The following is a 22,227-nucleotide window of genomic DNA, read 5'->3' as shown; positions in this document are numbered from 1 at the left end:
TACAGTACACTTCCTGATTCAACTTGTCAGGCTAGCACACAAGTGCACTTCAGCAATGAATGTGCAGCTATTCATATCTTTTCTACTTGTCATATTTGGTGCTTCCCTAGACCTCTGGACATGTGGTATCATGTATTTCTAGTTTTCTGTTTGAGCATCTACACTGCTGTTCTCATCACACTTCCACTGGGCTTTTAGTTTCCTAAACTAAAAGGTTCCCAATGCTAATGTGAAGGCCAGCAGGTCCTTCTGAAATCCAGGTGCTCCTGTCCTGGAACAACGTGAGGAAGGGGTTATTGTAGGTTTTTCGAGCTGTATGGCCATGATCTAGAAGTATTGTCCAAACAGCCCAAAAAACCTACAACAACCCAGTGATTCCAGCCATGAAAGCCTTGGACAATAACGTGAGCAAGACAAGACTCACCCTCAGGGACCTTGGTGGGCCCACTGAGTTCAGCAGAACCATGCAGAGGCCTCTCTCTCTCTCTCTCTCTCTCTCTCTCGATCGCTCGCACCCCCCCCCTCCTTTCCTCCCTGAGCATGTAGCGGGGGAGAGGGGGCTTGAGGGGCTTTAGCCCCCCCGAAATTCTCAGGGTGGTCCACAAGAAGGCCTTTGTTGTTGCTCATTCATTCTGTCGTTTCTGACTCTTGGTGACCTCATGGACCAGCCCACGCCAGAGCTCCCTGTCGGCCGTCACCACCCCCAGCTCCTTCAAGGTCAATCCAGTCACTTCAAGGATCCCATCCATCCATCTTGCTCTTGGTCAGCCCCTCTTCCCATTTCCTTCCATTTTCCCCAGCATCATTGTCTTCTCTAAGCTTTCCTGTCTTCTCGTGATGTGGCCAAAGTACTTCATCTTGGCCTTACTGGGACATTATTTAAAGCAGGGGTCCACAAACTTTTTAAACAGAGGGCCAGGTCACAATCCCTCAGACTGTTGGCGGGCCGGATTATAATTTGAAAAAATCATGCACACTGCAAATATCTTATTTGTAGTGCAAAAAACATTTTAAAACAATACAATAATTAAAATTAAGAACAATTTTAACAAATATAAACTTATTCGTATTTCAATGGAAAGTGTAGCCCTGCTTTTGACTGATGAGATAGGATTGCTGTCGTTTATTGTGTGTTTTCAAGTAGTTTCATACTTAGGTTGACCCTGAGCGAGGGCTGGGTAAATGAACTTGGAGGGCCGCATCTGGCCCCCGGGCCTTAGTTTGAGGACCCCTGATTTAAAGTGTTATGTTTATTCATATCATGATCTGATCACCATGTTCAATATATCCCATATGCGTGGGGATAGTGGGATAACGATACAAAAGATTTGCCAGGGTAGATCCTCGCCCCCCGCCCCCCCTTCCAATCAAAATCATGGCTACGGGCCTGCCTCCCTCCTTCCTCGTGGGCGACCGTTAGAACCCAACCGTCAGTTGGGCAGCTCCCCTTGCCCCAGTGACGTCACGTAGAGGGGAGCTTGAAAGTTCAGCGGGGAGATTAGCTTCCCTCCCTCTGGCGCGCTCGCTTGCTTTGTGAGCGTTCGAGCGAAGGCGCGCGAGCCAAGCGAACTCCCCGGCGCGAGCTTAGGGGAGGAGCGCGCGAGCCCCCCCCCCCCTCTCAGCGCGCGCGGGAGTGAGAGAGAGAGAGAAGGAAAGAGATACTTTTTCTCCCCCACCTTTTTTCTCTCCCCTTCCCTCCCTCCCTCCCCGCTCCCTCCCTCCCCCTTTTACCCACCATGCTCCGAGTCCGGACTTTCTTCTTCTGCTGCTGCCGCCGCCTCTTTGTAAGCTCCTTCAGAGCGGAGGGGAGCTGTGGTGCCGCTCGGTCCCTCCTGGATCCTCCTCCTCCTCCTGCTTCGAAAAGATGAGGCGAGCGCCGGGCGGGAGGCGAAGCAGCTGACGGGCGAGCGGGTGGGCCGCGCCATGAAGGGGGAGAAGGAGGAAGGCGAAGGCGCGCCTTCCCACAAACTTCCGAGGAACGGCTTCGTGAAGGGCTGCGCGGCGGGCCCTCCCCGGAGAAGCCTCGCGGGCGCGCCGTCCTGGTGGTGGCGGGCGCTGCTGGGCTCGGCGCTGCTGGGCCCGGCGCTGACGCTGCTGCTGGTGGTGCTGCTCCTGTGGGCGGGGGAGGCCGGCCCCCCGCTAACGCTGCGCCTGCTGGGCCTGGGCCAGTGCCTGAGCCCGCTCTTCAGCCTGGCCTGCGCCTTCTTCTTCCTCACGGGCTACTTGTCCCGCGACGGGGCCGGGCGGTGGCTGCTGGCGCTGCCGCTGTGCTGCTTCGCGGGCGAGGCGGCGGCGCTGCGCTGGTGCCCCGAGGGCGAGGCGGAGCTGCGGGCCGTGCCCGGGCGCCTCCTGGCCTCGCTGGGCGCCGTGGCCGGGCTGGCCCTCCTCCAGCGCGGGCTCCGGCTCCGGCGCAGCCTCCTCGTGCTGCTCTTCGCCGCCCTCGCCTGGCTCCTCGCCCTCGCCTCACTCCGCTCGCTCCCGCCCGCCCTCCGGCCCCTGCTCGCCGCCGCCGCCGGCCTGGCCGGCACCTCCCTCGCCCTGCTCCTCCAAGGCAAGGGCGCGCGGCGGCGGAGGGGCGGACCCTTCCTCCCGGCGAACCCCTCCGGCTCGCCCCCCGCACAGACACACCAGCCCTCCTGGCCCCCCGCCGCCGCCGCCGAGGAGAAGGTGCCTGTCATCCGGACCAGCGGCGGCGGCAGCAGGAGGAGATCCAGCTGCGTCTCCCTCGGCGAGACCACCTCCGGCGGTTACTTCGGCAGCTGCAAAATACACCGCAGACCCTCGCTGCCTTGCATCTCCAAGGAGCAGGTATGTCCCCTACAGGACACCTTTCTCGGGCCCCATCTACCGATCTCTACAGTTCAAACTCCTTCGAAAGCGCGCGAAAGCAAGCAAGCTCCTCATCGTGCACATCAGAGCTCTGTGGTTTGTTATCGAAGGCTTTCATGGCCAGAATCACTGGGTTGCTGTGAGTTTTCTGGGCTGTAAGGGTTGTTGTTGGTGTTTCGGGCTGTATGACCATGTTCTAGAAGCATTCTCTCCTGACCTTTTGCCCACATCTATGGCAGGCGTCCTCAGAGGTTTATTTATTTATTTATTTGTGAGATGTGCTCACAAATCAAGTGAGCAAGTGAGGTTTATATATCTGTGGAATGTCCAGGGTGGGAGAAAGAACTCTGGTCTCTTTGAGGCAAGTGTAAATGTTGCAGTTGGCCACCTTGATTAGCACTGAATAGCACACAAGAGTTCTTTCTCCCACCCTGGACATTCCACAGAACTATAAACCTCATTTGCCTAGTTTCCAACAGACCTCACAACCTCTCAGGATGCCTGCCATAGATGTGGGTGAAAGGTCAGGAGATAATGCTTCTGGAACATTGCCATACAGCCCGGAAAACTCACAGCAACCCAGTTCTGTGGTTTGTTTCATCACAAATTGAGCCCCAAACTGATCAGTTAGAAAACAGGCAAGTGAGGTTTATATATCTGTGGAATGTCCAGAGTGGGAGAAAGAACTCTTGCCTGTTTCATGTCAGGAGCAACTTGAGAAACTGCAAGTTGCTTCTCAATTGGCCATCTGCAAGGACGTTGCCTAGGGGATGCCAGGATGTTTTTGATGTTTTACCATCCTTTGTGGGAGGCTTCTCGCATGTTCCCGCATGGGGAGCAGGAGCTGACAGAGGGAGCTCATCCACGCTGTGCCCGGATTCGAATCTGCGTCCTGTTGGTCATCAGTCCAGCCAGCACAAGGGTTTAACCTACTGCGCCACTGGGGGCTCCTTTGAGGCTGGTGTGAATGTTGCAATTGGCCACCTTGATTGGCATTGAATGGCCTTGCGGCTTCAAAGCTTGACTCTTTCCGGCTATTAAGTATTTAAGTCTGAACGACTTGGCCATACAGTCTGAACGACATAAGTATTTCTAGGGATATGTGAGGGGTCAATCTCAGAGGATGCCTGCCTTAGATATGGCCGAATCCTTCTGGAACATGGCTATACAGCCCAGAAAACTCACAGCAACCCAGCTCTGTGGTTTGTTTCATCACCATCCGAGCCCCAAACTGGTCCCCTGGCTAGATCTAATGCAGTTTGAACTAGGTCGTCTAGTCACATAATGCAACTCACTGCCATTCAAACTGCATTAAAGGTGCTGACCGTATAATGCAGTTCAAACTGTGTAGATCCATCCCATGATCTCCATTGTAATGACACAGTGTTACACATTTTTGTATAAATGTCATTTTCTAATTGGTTCTATCATAGTAAAGGTAAAGGTTTCCTCTTGACATTAAGTCTAGCTAGGGGAAGTGGTGCTCATCTCCATTTCTAAGTCCAAGAGCCAGCGTTGTCCATAGACGCCTCCACGTTCATGTGGCCAGCATGACTGCTAAAGCACTCTTACCTTCCCACCAAAGCAGTATCTATTGATCTACTCACATTTGCATGTTCTCAAACTGCTAGGTTGGCAGAAACTGGAGCTTACCCCATTCTCCGGATTCAAGCCACCGACCTTATGGTCAGCAAGTTCTGCAGCTTAGCCATTTAACCCACTGTGCAACCGGGGGCTCCTGGTTCTATCATAAAAACCATGGAAAAAGTGAATTAAACTTCAAAAACAAAGTTTTTGCAGAACATCCTTCAGCACATTTCAATGAGTATCTCATAGAGTCATCCCCAGTTCAACATAGTTTGTGACAACCACAAAAATGAAGTTTCTGGAGTGCAACAACTACTTTCAAAGTGAGGACTGCATAATTAAACAGGAAATAATGCTTTCAAACCAGGAACAAAATATTTTTCAAATTTTGTTCCGTAGTGCAATCTGCACTTCCTTCAATACCAGTTTGAAACAGTATAGGTGAGGTCTTGGATAGAATACATTGCTTGCAGCGTGCCTTGCTCCTGTTTGGGATGTTTGAGCAGGTCGAAGAAAAGAGAAAAGGGGTACACCGTTTGCTGTTTAAAAAGCTACTGTGGCAATGTTAACCTCTGTGTTAATTTGAGTACGTCCAGGTACAATTTTTGATCAATTGAGCTTTCAAACTGCCAGCCTCCTAAAATGAAAAACTTTGATTATTGTAAGCAATATTTGCTGCATCATAAATGACAGTCTTGTATGCCCTGATATTGTCAGCCATTACTATCAGCAGTATAATTTGTGGATTTTCCTTGCTTTGTGCTACTAATGTTCTCTAATTAAATTAGCAGACTTATTTTATTAACTTTAAAAAGCCAACGTAGCTTTGGAAACAATTCTGCCATACTTAACCTTGTTCATGCCCTAAAGAACCATGAAAATAGGGCACTTTTTGGTACAGACAGTCAAACTTTGAAGTTGCGAAGTTGGCATGAATTTCCAGGCTATTAACTACAGATTGCCACATAGAATGCGAACTAGTCTATTGTTAAAACTGTACAGCTTTTGAAAAGGAAGCACATCTCACCCTCCTCATCCTTATTATCTCCCCCATGATGAGAAGTGGTGTTCACAGGTAAAGAGAATTGCGTACGATCCCAGTAAGAGACAGTTCAGTTTCTTTTTACAGCATTGTTTGGCATGTGAGATAACCAGTAAAATCCAGCTCCCTGGTTCACTTTAGTTAAGGAGTGGGGGTGGGGAGTTGGGAAGCACCATGGATCATATTAACAGTGATTTTGAGAAGTAACCTGTTATATTTTGATAGGTTAAGGGGGAGGGCAATAAAAGTCCTTATTTTATGAGATGCCAGCAAACAATGTTGTGAGAAGAGGATATCAGGAGAGCTGTATCAACATTTGAATAGGGTTGAATAAGTTGCACATTGTTAAGCAGGTGGTATTTGGTCTTTGAAATGCCAAAATTCACCTCTAAAGAAATACAATGATAGCACTTGTGAAAATGATAGCACTTGTAAATCACTATAGAAATAGATTATTAAGTGCCTTGTGTATATAATTGAACCAGTAGTGCTTTCACTTAAAATGTGCATTGGTGGATACAGATTTACTATGGATTGATCCACAATTTATCTTGGTCACTAAATAATAACATTGTCTTTTACAACATAATATGAATGATCAAAAAGGTTGCGTGACCATTCCACAGTAATAGTGCAGAAGGCACCTGGAAGCCTCTGTTAATTTGGCTCATCTCCATGAACTGTATATATAAAAATCTCTGTTAACTAGTACCTAGGACTGTAATCTTTAGCATGGCTATTTAGGAGGAGGTTCTGTTCAGTTCAGCAAAACTGTTGAGTGAATGTATAATTGGATTACTCACCTCTCAGCTATCAAGACTTATTAGACTAAATATTTTTAATGTGAAGTTGTGAAAAACACTTAGATATGCTTGAAATTAAAATTTTATTATTAACTAGCTGTGCCCTGCCACGCGTTGCTGTGGCCTATAGTAAAACTTATCAAAGTTGAGGTAGATATCTGGACTATTATGAAAGAGAGGTACCTACCTATTCCTTCCTAGGCCTGTGCGGTTTCGTTCGTTAATTCGTTAAACATTCGTTAATTTTTGCATATATGAAACGATAACAAAACATATTTTCAAACCCGGAAGGGTTTTTAAATATCGAAACGACAACCCCCACAGTTTTAACGAGCTTTCGCTCGTTTCGTAAATGGGGCGGGCAGGGGCGAAGGGGCGGCGTGAGCGCGCACCCAGTGAGCCAAGCCCCGCGCCTGCCTGTTGGGCACGAGCGCGGCTCCCGATTGGCCAGCCCGCGCGCGCTCGCCCTTAGGCTGAGGCCCTCTTTGGCAGGAGCTTCCCCCTCAGCGGCAGCAGCTTCCCCCTCGCCCCTTTGGTGCTCCGCTCCGTGCTCCTTCTTCCCCAGGCTGGGCGCCAGGCTTGAGAGCCCAGCCCCGGGAAGGAAGGGAATTTTTAGCCACGGAGCAGCAGAAGGGCGAGGAGGAGGCTGCTGGCGAAGAGGGCCTCAGCGGCGGCAGCTTCCCCCTCGCCCTTCTGCTGCTCCGTGGCTAAAAGTTTCCTTCCTCCCCGGGCTGGGCTCCCAAGCCTGGCGCCCAGCTTGGGGAAGAAGGAGGACGGAGGAGCAAAGGGGCGAGGGGGAAGCTGCCGCCGCTGAAGCCCCCTTCGCCAGTAGCCTCCTCCTCGCCCTCAGCGGCAGCAGCTTCCCCCTCGCCCCTTTGGTGCTCCGCTCCGTGCTCCTTCTTCCCCAGGCTGGGCGCCAGGCTTGGGAGCCCAGCCCCGGGAAGGAAGGGAATTTTTAGCCACGGAGCAGCAGAAGGGCGAGGAGGAGGCTCCTGCCAAAGAGGGCATTTCCATTTTAAAATATTTTTTTAATATTATTTTAATATTATTCTTAAAAAATACAAAAAATATTCTAAAAATTCGTTAATATTTACAAAATTTTGTAAATACCAAAACTTTTTTGGGGGAAAGTTTTGTAATTATTTTAAATATCGAAACAAAAAAACACCCCAATTACAAATCGATTTTAGAAACAAATTTTTTCTTGATCAAACAGGCCTATTCCTTCCCCCTTTTCCTACCCCTTTCTCTCCTTTCTTCCTTCTCTACCTCTTTCTTTCTTTCCTTCTTTCACTACTTGGTTTCATCCTTCTCTCTTTCCTTCATTCCCTCCCCCTTTCTTCCTTTGCCTTTCTTCCCTCCCTGTTTGCTTCCTTCTTTCACTTTTTATTTCCTTTTCTTTCACCACCATCATAACAATAACAATAATGCAATGCATTGCCTCTGGGACCTGACACCTCTCCCATTCCTCCAGGGTCTAATAGGAATAATAGCATAATCATAATAATAGAAATAACAACCTTTACCCGCCACGTGTTGCTGTGGCCAACCTTCCCTCTTTCTCTCCTTCTTTCCCTCCCTCCTTCCTTCCTTCCTTCCCTCCCATCTTTCCTTCTCCTCTTCCTTCTCTATCTCTTTCCTTCCCCCTTTTTCTTTCTCTTCTAGTCTCTTTTCTTCCTTCTCTCTTTCCTACTTTCCTTCCCTCCCTCTTTCTCTATATCTTCCCCCTTCCTTCACTCCCTCTTTCCTTCCTTCATTCCCTTTTTTCTTCTCTCCTTCCTTCCTTCCTTCCCCCTTTTTCTTTCTCTTCTGGTCTCTTTTCTTCCTTCTCTCTTTCCTTCTTTCCTTCCCTCCCTCTTTCTCTACATCTTCACCCTTCCTTCACTCCCTCTTTCCTTCCTTCATTCCCTTTTTCCTTTCCTTCTCTCCTTCCTTCCTTACCCCTTTTTCTTTCCATCCCTCTGTCTCTCATTTCTTCCTTCTCTACCTCTTTCCTTCCTTCCCCTTTTTTCTTTCTCTTCTGCTGTCTCTCTTTTCTTTCCTTCCATCTTTCCTTTTCTTTCCTTTTCTTCTTCCTTCTTTCTCTAACTTTCCTTCCTTCCCCCTTTTTCTTTACCTCCCTTTCTCTTTCTTCCTTCTTTCCTTCCTTCCCTTCTTTCCTGGATTTTGACAGGGCGGGAAGGGGCGGGGTGGGGTTTGGAGGTGGCGTGAAGTAAAAGGAGGTAAGATTGGGGCAGGGGAGTGATGGAGCGTGGGGCTGTGTGTGTGTGTGTGTGCGGCGGCGGGGGGAGTGATGGAGCGTGGGGTTGTGTGTGTGTGTGCGGCGGCGGGGGGAGTGGGGTTGCGTGTGTGTGTGCGGCGGTGGGGGGAGTGATGGAGCGTGGGGTTGCGTGTGTGTGTGCTGCGGTGGGGGGAGTGGGGTTGTGTGTGTGTGTGCGTCGGTGGGGGGAGTGATGGAGCGTGGGGTTGTGTGTGTGCGTGCGGCAGGGGGTGTGTGTGTGTAGGAAGCGGCGCGGCGGGGCTTGGAGTGGGCATGGCTTCCGCAGAGGGAACGTTGGCCGGAAGACTGTGTGCGCGCGCCAGGGAACTTGCGGCTGGGCACAATGCACGTGCTCAGTTGTTTTGCCGTTTTGTGAGTGTGTTGTTGTGTTGTTTTTCATTTTGAGTAGATATGTTTGTACCTTGTGGGTTGTGTTATGGGCATGGGAATTTTGGTTAAGTTTCGTTGGTTTTTTTTGAGTTTTGTTGTTTTGGCGTTTTGTGAGTGTGTTGTTGTGTTGTTTTTCATTTTGAGTAGATATGTTTGGACCTTGTGGGTTGTGTTATGGGCATGGGAATTTTGGTTAAGTTTCGTTGGGTTTTTTTGAGTTTTGTTGTTTTGCCGTTTTGTGAGTGTGTTGTTGTGTTGTTTTTCATTTTGAGTAGATATGTTTGGACCTTGTGGGTTGTGTTATGGGCATGGGAATTTTGGTTGAGTTTCGTTGGGGGGTTTGTGAGTTTTGCTGTCCGGTTGAACCAACCTAACAGATTTATATATATAGATTAATTAATTATTTAAAGCATTTATATTCTGCCCTTCTCACCACGGAGGTGACTCAGGGCAGAGCACACCATACAAACGGCAAACATTCAGTGCACTGTACTGTTAGCTTGATTGATTTACTGTATTGTGGTCTGATTGTAGATTGCTTTGAAACTGTGGTTCCCAACCTTTTTTTGACCAGGGACTACTTGACCAGGGACCACTTTGACCAGGGACCATTCTCCAGTATTAGTACCAAAAAGGTTCTGAATCAGTTTTTGGTCAACTTTAGATTTGGTTTGGTAATTTGGGTTGCTGATTCAGAAAATCGCCTTGAATAGGCCACATCAGCTCTAGTTTCTGTTACAAAACATATACCACCCAGTAGTTGCCATCTGCTCGCTCACTGAAAACCATATTTAATAATCTAGAGCAGTGGTTCTCAACCTGTGGGTCCCCAGGTGTTTTGGCCTACAACTCCCAGAAATCCCAGCCACTTTACCTACTGTTAGAATTTCTGGGAGTTGAAAGCCAAAAACATCTGAGGACTCCAGGCTGAGAACCACTGATCTAGAGCCACAGACTTTATTTTAGGTCTCGTGGCCCACCAGTGGACCGTGGTCCAGAGGTTGGTAACCACTGCTTTAAAACAACAATATATTCGTGTGTATGTTTGCTTCAGGCACTTGCTTCTAGATTTTGGTTTGAAAATATTTTTTTCTAGAATTTCTTTGCTTTTTGCTTTTATAGTGTAGTGATGAGATAAGTTTTATTTAAATTGATTATAATTTAAAGTTTAATTTTCACATTTTGTATTCTCTATTATCTTTAATGACAGTGCAATATTCTATAAATATTCATTTTTCAGTTCAGTGTTTTTACTACCAGTCATTTCAACATAAACATCTGTACTCACCTCATACACGTAGTAGATAATTTTATAAATACACTGTTTTTGCAATCCTATACATGCTTTGCTGGAAATAAGTCTTATTAAACTCAGTGGGGGTAGACATATTCTCTGGAGGAGTCATTGTGAACTCAGTGGATACTTCACAATGTTTTATAAGGTATTATACATCGCCGATACAGGAAAATACATGTTATAATGAGGAGCAGTTCTCTTAAGAGTTTGTTCTGAAACATGTTCATCAAGTTGAGTTCAAAGATGCTAAATATATTTGCTGGAAACTTTTGATGTAGTTCTTTATGTTGACATTCAAATAGTGGCTGATTTATGCTGGAGGTTCATGATAAAAAGAGATTGTTTGAAAAAAGTTATATGTCCTTTCTTTACAGAGGCAATAGAAGCTAGTTTTTAAAAACTAATTTAATAACATAACATTAATATAAGCAATATCTTTACCTAGTTTTCTTGTTTTGTAAACCATCTAGAGTGGATCCACTGAATCAGTGCAAATTGTATAAATGTTGATTTACCACTTTCATTAATTCAATGGATTGACTGTGGCTGGGATTAACAATGGAGCTCGAGTTCCTTTTCAAGAAATGAAATTCAGGATGCACATTAATTTATTTGAACATTTAGGTTTTATTATGTTAATATTCTTTCAGAAAAAAACAAAGAACAAACTAAATTAGATCATATATGATAATACAAAAAAATTCAGTTAATTTATTCAGCGATTAGCAGACTTTTCTGAAAATGGCACAACTGATGTATGACTTGGAATTGCCTGATGACAGTTCTAAAATATAAGTCAAACAGAAATCGTATTCATTTAATAGTAACAAGCCTTTGAATTAGTTATAAGCTACTTGAACCCTGAAAGTTAAAAAAAGTGCTTATTTTCGGTAGCAAGACAATATATAAGATGCACCATAATAAAAACATTTTTGCGTATGACTTAGAATCATAGAATCATAGAATCAAAGAGTTGGACTCTCTGTGTTCGTCCACTTAACCAATTACAGATCCACCTCACCGTAGTTTTGCCTAGCCCACATTGGACTAGTTTCCTTTCACCTTTACTGCCTAAAAGGTGAAATCTGATTTCAAGATTAGGTTTTTTGTGTTTATGTTTTGATTTTATTTATTTATTTATTTATTGCCGCTGGTGTAGGGAACTTGCATGGAAAAGGTATGCAAATTTCAAAGCAAGAAAGCTTTTGTGTTTCACCAATCCAAGTTGGTTTTCTAATGTTACACTAGCCATGCCAAAACTGGAAACACATCTCATTCGTGGAAGCACTTTTTCTCTTTATTGTAATTATTATTTAACACTACGTATTCCAGCATAAAATATCTTTTTGTGATTTATATGAAACTGACATTAGCAAGGATTGGAACAGGTTTTGGATAATTTGGGATTAAGAAATGGGGCATAATATCTTTTGATTTTTATAAAAATCCAGTATATCCAGAATTTTACATAACTCCAATTTATAAGACCATTTAAGACACAGTAGCTTCCCTTATAAAGTCAAAATAACATAAAACACCGCAGAATGGTTATTGAGTGAGAGTTAAATAAAAAACAAAGTATTGTTTTAAAAAACAGACTTGTGTATAATTTGAAGAGTGATAACAAAGGATTTTTTTAAAATTAGGCATAATAATGTTAATAATAATAGGTAATAACGTGCATATGTGACCTTTCCCCCAGAGTGGGGCCCAATTTCTTTTTCTAGGATGATGAAAGGAGAATAATAGAATCATGGAATCATAGAGTTGGAAAAGACCTCATGGGCCATCCAGTCCAACCTCCTGCCAAGAAGCAGGAATATTGCATTCAAAGCACCCCTTACAGATGGCCATCCAGCCTCTGTTTAAAAGCTTCCAAAGAAGGAGCCTCCACCACACTCCAGGGCAGAGAGTTCCACTGCTGGGAGTTCCACGGCACAGCATCCTCTTATAGTTACAGAGTTTTTAGGTGTCTTTAAAAAAACCCTCCATTCATTGGATTGGCTATGTTTCATTTGTACTTTTGGTAAGCATTAGGAACTGAGATTCTACTGGAAGAAAGCTAACTGACTTCCCAGGAGACTTAGGACCCATCCCTAGTGAAAAAATTAATCATTGACAAAGGTTTCCACACCCTCTTAGAATGGCAACTAATACATTTTGCCAAGACAAGATGTATGAAAGCTAACCATGGCCGGAAAGACATAAAAAGTATTATGCATCTGAACTCAGGGATATTGCCAATTAGCAACAGACTAGCTTTTCACTTAAGCATTCCTGGAAAATTTCAGCTGTACATGTCTCCCAATACCATGAGAGGAGCTTTGCTTTGAATGGGATCTGGTCATGTGAAAAAGGATGAATTTCTCTGGGAATCAAAATTCTAATAATATGTATTGAATTTTTTGGCCTAATTTCAAATAAAGAGAACTTGCTTAAACTTTTCTAGAAAAGCTAACTTGCTTAAGTATTTTAACATTGCATTGGTCTTTTTTTATCTGAATAGAAAGTATACTTGTTTCTGGTCTTTGTTATCATTTGGTAAGAACTTACACTGCTCATTTTGGGACAGTCTTAAGTCTAGATTCCACTATATTGTATTATATACACTCTAGCATAATATTAGCTAATGTAAGTGAATTGAAACCCTTTGCTCAAAATGCTAGCTTTGTGGTTAACTGAATGACAGGTTTTCGACTGTCAGCCTTTTATCACCAACACCCAAGCAAGTCTACTTCACCCATCTTCCAAACCCCACTTCTTTTTTCATAAAACTCTTTCAACTCCTTACATGCCAAAATTGAATTATCCTGCCTTGGTCTCCTGCCTCACTCAGATGTGCATGCATTCTGACTGAGACTTCGATTTACTTATCTATGGAGAAATTTTGTAGATTTGCATTGTAAATTGAGACAACACAATTTGAGACTGGACATTGGAGAATCTGATATCACTGAAGTTTTGTTCAATGGTTCTGCTGAATGTATTGTAACTTCCTTTGTGATACAACTAAACCTGACTAAGATGAACTATGAGTTATCTCTTATAATGGGAGCCATTGTGCACCATTCAACATCTTCATATTCTAGTCTCTTGCATTGCTGCCATGCCACAGAATTCAGGGGTAACTCCCTAGCAATTTCTTTTTCCTGAGGTTCACAGGGAATATATATTTCACTTCCAAGCAAAAAATTGTGTTTGAAGGAACATGATATCATGAAAACAAGGCACATGCTTCCTGTATGCACAGTTTTAAATATAAATTGCTCTTGAAGAAAGATTATCTTCATTGCAGTGATAAAATTTAGAGGTGTGGGAGCAAAAGAGTAGGTCATAGATTGGTTACCACTGTCATAATGTCAATTTCAATTGCCAGCTTTATATAGCAAACTGCAATTTGTTGACTAGCTTTTACTTTTGTTATTTTTGAATATTTAAAACTGTTTATTTTAGCCTTAAATCAATCGTCTCTTCACTGTATATTAAAATATAGTGAATAGTATCTATTAGGCCTGGGTAACAACGGAAAAATTTGTTTCTAAAATCGATTTGTATTTGGGGTTTTTTTTTGTTTCGATATTTAAAATAATTACAAAATTTTCCTTTTAAAAAGTTCGATATTTACGAAATTTCGTAAATGGTAAAAAATTAACGAATCGATTTCCGAAACAATAACGAATCGATTCGTTAATGGCGGACGCGACCGCGAAATACGCTAAAAAACCTCCAAAACCTTCTGAAGCTTCCCTCTCCCTCTGTTGTTGACTGTTGGTGTGATATTATAATTTTTTTTCACTAATTAAACCATAAAACTGGCCCAGACATGCGGAAATAATAACGAAACGACCTCAAAACAGTAACGAAACGAATACAATATCGAAATACGAAGCATTTACAAAACGTTTTTTTTTTAAATAGTCTTTATTAATTTTCCATTGTAAAAAAACACATGTATCAACATACATACATAAACATCCTATACATCGACTATACAAATACCTCTTAAAACGTTGGTTTCTACTCCCCCCCTAGAACTACTCTTCTCCCCTCCCCCCCTTCCCCCCTATCAGCAGACGAAAATACAAGACATATACCAACGACTAACACACGCTTCATACTGACTTCCAGGGACGTCTGCGCGCACATTGTCCAGCTTTTACTGGCTAATTGTAAGGATTTATCTTTTATTTTTAATTTCTATAATCTTAGTGATTCTAGAGGTCTTTCATTAATCTAGTTTGTGGATCCCTCGTAGGAGGGTTTTACCTTGTGTTCTACTAGTACTTTATGTTGTTTTTTTTTAAGAAGGTTATGAATTTACTCCAATCCGTTTTATTATTTGATGTTTCACTTTTCCTTAATAGCTGGGTTAGCTGATCCATATTCATAATCTCTGTGGCTTTGATGATCCATGCGTCAAGCGTTGCTGTTTCTTTGCCTTTCCATGTTTTAGCTATACAGATTCTGGCCGCGGTGGTCAGGTAAAACAGGATTTTCTCGTCGTTTCTACTCATGTCGTGGGAGCTCATTCCTAGTAGAAATAGTTCAGATCTAAATTCTATTTCAATTTCTAGTATGTCTTTGATTTTTTGGTGTATCAGCCTCCAGAGTTTCTTAATCTTCTTACACTCCCACCACATGTGACTAAAGGTTCCTTTTTTCCTCCGGCATCTCCAGCAGTTCTTATCCGATTTTCCTTTACTGTATTTAGCTATTTTCTCCGGGGTCTGGTACCAAAAATAAAACATTTTGATCCAGTTTTCTTTGATTTCGGTGGCGTATGCATATTTAAGTTTTTTATTCCAAATTTCCTCCCACTCAGACATGGTAATTGTCCGCCCGATCATCTTAGCCCATTTCACCATAACTTCCTTAACCTGTTCTTCTTCGGTAGCCCAAACTAGTAGTTGTTGGTAGAGATTTTTGATCGTCTTTCTCTCCGTTCTTAATATCTTGTCCCAAACTTTGTCTTTTGTTTCGAACCCTATTTTTTTGTCTTCTTTGAAGTTTTCGCTAACTTGCCAATATTGGAACCATGAAAATTGGGGGTGTAGCTGCCTTATTTCTTCGAGCGATTTTAATTTAATCACCTGATTGTCTCTCTTCGTTAGCTGTCTATAGGTCAGCCACTTTTCATTTGGTGTTTCTCTCCGCTGTTCTGCCTCGTTTGGAGCTATCCAGAGTGGGGTTTTTGTGTACCATCGCTCCTTGTATTTTTTCCAAGTTTTCAGCAACGATGCTCTGAGCAGGTGGTTATTGAAGTTCCGTTCTTTTGGGGTTTTCCCTTTCCAAAGGTAGGCGTGCCATCCTTTGGCCAAGTCTTCCCCTTCCAAGGCTAATAATCTTTCGTCATTTAGCGTGGCCCACTCCCTGATCCATGCCAACGATGCTGCTTCATAGTAAAGTAGGAGGTCCGGGAGTCCCAGGCCTCCCCTTCTAGGCTCGTCGCTAAGATTTCTGAATTTGATTCTGGCCTTCTTATTTTGCCATATGAATCTATTCAGTTCCTTTTGCCAGTTTGTTATCATTTTTGTTGTTTTAACCACTGGAATCATTCGGAACAGGTACAGTACTTCCGCAAGAATATTCATTTTTGCCACTGCGACCCTACCTAAAAGGGATAGATTTAGTCTTGACCAGTATCTCATTTTTTCTTTTAGAATTTTCCATTTATTCTCAGATGAAGAGAGGGAAATGCTAAACAGAGAAGTAACAGAAGAGGAAGTAAAAACAATAATTGCGGGTCTAGCAATGGATAAATCCCCAGGCCCAGATGGGCTCACAAATAAATACTATAAGACATTCAGTGACATATTAACACCACAGCTAACTAAAGTAGTAAACAGAGCAATGAAGGACAGAAAAATCCCAGATACGTGGAAAATAGCACTTATAACCCTAATTCCTAAGGAAGAACAAGACAACACTAAAACTAAAAACTTCCGACCAATATCTCTCCTTAACGGAGACTATAAGATATTTGCGGGCGTGATAGCCGCCAGATTAAAAAAGGTATTGAGTGCAAGAATACACAAAGACCAGACCGGTTTTCTACCAGGACGGAAAATAAACAGCAATATGAGGCTAATACTCAACGCACTGGAGTACTACAATAGGCACAACCAAAAAGAGGCGGGAATATTGTTCCTCGACGCGGAAAAGGCATTTGACAGGGTCAATTGGGGATTCATAATAGAACTATTAAAAGAAATGGATGCGGGCTTCCACTTTATAAACGGGATTAGGACCATCTACACGCAACAACTGGCACACATTATTGTGAATGAACAAACATCAAACCCAATAAATATAAACAGAGGAACTAGGCAGGGTTGCCCGCTGTCCCCCCTAATTTTCATCCTGACCCTGGAAGTATTGCTGGACAGTATTAGAAACAACAAGGAGATCAAAGGCCTTAAAGTGAAATCGCACAATTATAAGGTGGCAGCGTTTGCCGACGATGTGATGTGTATTATCGAGGAGCCTCTAAGTCATTGGGAGAAATGGTGGGCGGCAATCACCGACTTCGGCGAAGTAGCGGGTCTAAAGATAAATAAAGATAAAACTAAATTCTTAGTTAAAAACATGTCAAGGGAAAGAAAGGAGGAATTAAGGAAAAAGACGGGGGTGGAAGTTGCAATAAAGGTAAAATATCTGGGGATACAGATAACCTCCAGTAATGCTCAATTAGTAAAAAAAAAAAAAATAACTACGAGAACTACGAGAACAAAACGTTTTTGAAAATTCGTTTTTTTTAATAATTGCTCCAGAATGGTTCGTTATCGTTTTGTAATTGAAAAAATTAACGAATTATTAACGAATTACGAATTAACGAAACGAAACCGCCCAGCCCTAGTATCTATATATATAAATTTGTTAGGGGCATCCAACGGAGAAACAAAACTCAAAAAAACCCCAACGAAACTTAACCAAAATTCACATGCCCATAACACAACCCACAAGGTACAAACATATCTACTCAAAATGAAAAACAACACAACAACACACTCACAAAACGGCAAAACAACAAAACTCAAAAATCCCCCAACGAAACTTAACCAAAATTCCCGTGCCCATAACACAACCCACAAGGTACAAACATATCTACTCAAAATGAAAAACAACACAACAACACACTCACAAAATGGCAAAAGAACAAAACTAAAAAAAACCCCAACAAAACTTAACCAAAATTCCCATGCCCATAACACAACCCACAAGGTACAAACATATCTACTCAAAATGAAAAAAAAACACAACAACACACTCACAAAATGGCAAAAAAACTGAGCATGCGCATTGGCGCCCAGCCGCAAGTTCCCTGGCGCGCGCACATGGCCTTCCGGCCAACGTTCCCTCTGCGGAAACCATGCCCACTCCAAGCCCCGCCGCGCCGCTTCCCGCACACCCCCCTGCCGCACACACACACACACACAACCCCACACTCCATCACTCCCCCCGCCGCCGCACACACACACGCAACCCCACGCTCCATCACTCCCCCGCCCCAATCTTACCTCCTTTTACTTCACGCCACCTCCAAACCCCACCCCGCCCCTTCCCGCCCTGTCAAAATCTAGGAAAGACAGGAAGGAAGGAAAGAAGGACGAAAGAGAAAGGGAGGTAAAGAAAAAGGGGGAAGGAAGGAAAGTTAGAGAAAGAAGGAAGAAGAAAAGGAAAGAAAAGGAAAGATGGAAGGAAAGAAAAGAGAGACAGCACAAAAGAAAGAAAAAGGGGGAGGGAAGGAAAGAGAGAAAGAAGAGGAGAAGGAAAGATGGGAGGGAAGGAAGGAGGGAAAGAAGGAGAGAAAGAGGGAAGATTGGCCACAGCAACACGTGGCGGGTAAAGGTTGTTATTTCTATTATTATTATTATTATTATTATTATTATTATTATTATTATGCTATTGTTCCTATGAGACCCTGGGGGAATGGGAGAGGTGTCAGGTCCCAGAGGCAATGCATTGCATTATTGTTATTGTTATGATGGTGGTAAAATAAAAGGAAATAAAAAGTGAAAGAAGGAAGCAAACAGGGAGGGAAGAAAGGCAAAGGAAGAAAGGGGGAGGGAATGAAGGAAAGAGAGAAGGATGAAACCAAGTAGTGAAAGAAAGAAAGAGGTAGAGAAGGAAGAAAGGAGAGAAAGGGGGAGGAAAAGGGGGAAGGAATAGGTAGGGACCTCTCTTTCATAATAGTCCAGATATCTACCTCAACTTTGATAAGTTTTACTATAGGCCACAGCAACGCGTGGCAGGGCACAGCTAGTTACATTATAAGTAACAGTAAAGCACGTGAGCGTGACGTGACAGTGCATGAAATAATATAAAAGAGAAAGAGTGTAACCTTGAAAAAATATAGGTTTTATAAAATGTTACAGATGTACACAAACGTCATCAAAAGCAAGGTAACAGGTATAAATCCACTTTCTTTTATCAGCAAATTTTGTATCACTATCAAAATAGGAAGAGTTACAACTCAGATTGCTGCAATACAACCAAAATCCCATTCTGTGAGAAAGACAGGGCATTCATTTAATAAACCAACAGATGAATACAACATAATCCTGCCTATTACTTAACTGTCATGCTTCTCAAAAACTTTACAGCTACGATTCATAGGTGATAATTATAGAATTATTCTTTAATTATTCCTGTCATGCAGGAAAAAGAGCTTACACATATCTTCACTAAAATGTAAATATGTTTTTATTTGTTAAAATTGGATGTTCTTGTGATAGAAATAAATTGAGAAGAGGACATCACATTTATGACCCATTATGTTCAAGGAATAAAGGGACTTATTTTGTTAGTAATGCAGTTAAGGAAATCATTAAATTGCCAATGAAATAATCTGTTGTAATATTCACTTCAGTTTACACCAATCTTTATATTCATTATCTTGTGCAATACATTTAATAATTATATCACTGCTATGTCTTTTATTTTTAAGTATCTTTTAATATATAGTGTTTGTCTAACATTTCCAGATATGTTTTATTGGTAGCATGTTATTTTTGCTACAAGAAATTGAGCTCCATTGTTCAAGAATGACTATAGTGAACATTTGTTGCCTAAAACATTAACATAGATATGAATTATAGTATGATGATTTAAAGACGATAACAGTTTATGGACAGGATACAAGGTTCATTTTTTAAGCTTGCATTTCAAAATGGTCATGTTTAGCAGCAAAATTATTTTCACATAAATATTCAACTTTTACAAATTTGACTTCTTTTTGTTGCAGAACCCTCCAAAAGTATTTTATGTATGTCTTTTAAGTCAGAATTGAAGCCTCTGGTTTGTGTTAAATTTCAGAGGCACTGGAGCAAGATCCCTTTTCTAATTGTTCTTCTAAAACTAATCTTGTTCATATTCTCTTATGCCTGTAAATAACTTTTCAAATGTATGCAAAATGGTTTTTTTTGTATTTAATATTCCATAAAAGGAAAATAAATAAAAATATAAAATACTGGCATTGTAGAATCTTCCAGAAGTATTAAAATGTTAATAAAGAGTTAAACTTTGCGGTCTGTACATTTCACAGTCTTTTGAGTGAAGCAGGATGCAGTAACTATACTGTCAGACTGCTGGTGTGAGCGTAAACAGATGAGGAAATGCTAGGACTGGCACTCCAATACTCAGGCTGTTGTCTTGGAAACTTTTGCGTCATTCTGCCCAGCAATTAGTTTACAGTGCTTTTATTTTTGAGGGTGTAGTAAGTTGAACCTGACTGTAAAAAAAAAAAGGGCTGATTTCAAATGATACTATTGCAATTTAATTTCTAACATGTAGCTTTTGCGGAAAATGTTCACAAATAATTTTTCAAAACTGTGCAGTTTTGTCATAATTTATAATTAGAATTGTGAAATTTTGAGATGATTGTAATACAGTAATTTAGAAGGAGTTTTTTTTTGCTTGTTTTTATATCAACCACTGAAATGTTTTGTCTTGTTGAGACTTTATAGAAATGGAAACTGAGCAGTTTAAAAAGACTATATTAAGAACTGGGTTTGAGACTAGCATCATATGATCTGCCTATATAGTATGTTGCATTTTTGATATTGAGAAGGATTATAAATGGCTATAGACATAAAATTTGTAAATCTATATTTACTTTTTTAGTGTAAAATATTTTATTTAGAAGGAAGTTCCACAGTGGTCATTGTGGCTTTTTCATTAGTAACGGGACGCAGAAGAGAAAGAAATATTTGTTTTAAATAAAATGGGTTCAAGTGGTGAAACCTTAAATGTCTGTAAGTGCCAAAATGTATGATGTCTGCCAGATTTACAGAAGCCACAGTAAGACTAGAACTGAATAAGTCTCCCCCCCCCCCCCCCCTGTTTATTTTGGTGTGATGGCAAAGAGTGCAGAAATTAACTGTAATTTCTGTTGTTGTCTGTAGGTAGGATAACTGTGATTTGTAAAATCTCATTCTAGTAGATGGGATATTTTAGCATTCCAGGTTCTCAATTTCTTGCAGAATCTACACAACAAGGCCCATAGGGTAGGTATTTTATGAAATATTCATGTAAAGTATTTTCCGGTTTTCAGCTACCTGCCATATACAAAAAAGCAGGTGAAACAAAAAATATATATGCCAATTACTCTATTTCATCTTGCCATTGTGGTACTGTTTGGGCCCATACAAAAAAATAATAAATCCAGTGCCATTTTGCCAGTGAAACATGATGTATAGAAGCTGTGTAGATGAGAGCTAACCCCTTTCCCTTTGAGGGAAGGAGATGGCTTTTTACTTAATCTTGCCCCAAAATGACAAAGCTCATATACTGATGTTACAGAAGGCAGGCATAGAAGGACCTGCACTATAGAGTAGCCCAAGACATCATTTCAGATGTCCAGAGCCAAAGAAGCAGGTGAAAAAAAATGCTATAAACCCAAGCCATGGTTGAAAAGGAACTTCATAGGAAATCAATTTTTTCATACCACACAATCCATGACATAATTGGGGGCAGAGGTCATGAAATGTGAACAATCCTAGCAAAGTCAAAGTGTAGAACCCTTAATGTGTCAGAGTTAAAGGGAGTTCTATGGACAACATGAAATCTTGCAGGAACTGTACTACACAGAAGCAGGATTGGTACTTCAGAGTAAGGATAAGTTTAAAGATTTTTGTGCATTCAAAATTCACTTTTCAATATATGGATAACAGGAGCAACATGTAGGGTCACTAATATGTGGTTATACACGTGGTGAGCTTTGAAAATGGTGCACACTAAATCAGGAGTCCCCAAGCTAAGGCCCATGGACTGGATGAGGCTCTCCATGTTCATTTACCCAACCTAAACTTTAGACTTAGGATCACCCTAAGTCTGAAACGGCTTGAAGGCACACAACAACAATAATCCTAATTAACTTGACTATCTCATCAGCCAAAAGCAGGCCTGCACTTCCCATTGAAATACTGGTAAGTTTATGTTGGTTAAAATTGTTCTTCGCTTTAAATATTGTCTTCTTCTTTCATGTTTTTTTTTTTTTTTGCATTACAGGTAAGATAGGTGCATTGTGCATAGGAATCCTTTCATGTTTTTTCCCCAAATTATAGTTTACCCCTCCCCCCAACAGTCTGAGGGATCATGAACTGGCCCCCTGCTTGAAAAGCCTGAGGAACCTTGTACTAGATCTTCCAGGAATATTTACCACACTCCTATTTATTCTGCTTTTCACCATTCAAAATGTTAAATGAGAAGCACGCATGGCAGCTTTTATGTAAAATGTTCCCCTTACACATACAATATGTATTTCCTGAACTTCCGTGGAAAATTCTTTTTGCTGCAGTGAACCTGGATGTCATGCTTGATCAGACAAATACAGCAATAATCTGCTGAAGAAGTATGGGAAACGTCACTTGAAGACATAAAGTAGAACAAAGCCCAAATGGTATGCATTCCATCTTAATCTTAGATCTTCAGTCTCACACAGCATAATCCAAAAGGTTCAGAATTAAATTGTGAGCCTTTTTTATTTTGTGATATAATCACATTAGAAAGATTTCTATAA

General features: G+C 41.9%; 1 protein-coding gene across 1 annotated transcript in view; it reads left to right on the top strand.

The window, feature by feature from the left end:
* The first annotated feature begins 1,755 nt into the window (after positions 1–1,755).
* The window catches only part of PDE3B (phosphodiesterase 3B), a 66,091-nt gene continuing 45,619 nt past the window's right edge, over positions 1,756–22,227 (top strand). The window contains exon 1 of the mRNA XM_060767514.2: positions 1,756–2,808. Within this exon, the coding sequence (XP_060623497.2) occupies positions 1,924–2,808 (885 nt within the window). The 5' untranslated portion in view covers positions 1,756–1,923. The remainder of the gene's footprint in view (positions 2,809–22,227) is intronic.

Source organism: Anolis sagrei, chromosome 1, assembly GCF_037176765.1.
Source record: "Anolis sagrei isolate rAnoSag1 chromosome 1, rAnoSag1.mat, whole genome shotgun sequence".
NCBI classification, from domain to species: domain Eukaryota; kingdom Metazoa; phylum Chordata; class Lepidosauria; order Squamata; family Dactyloidae; genus Anolis; species Anolis sagrei.
The sequence above is the reverse complement of the archived record's forward strand: the minus strand, read 5'-3'. Positions and strand labels throughout refer to the sequence as shown.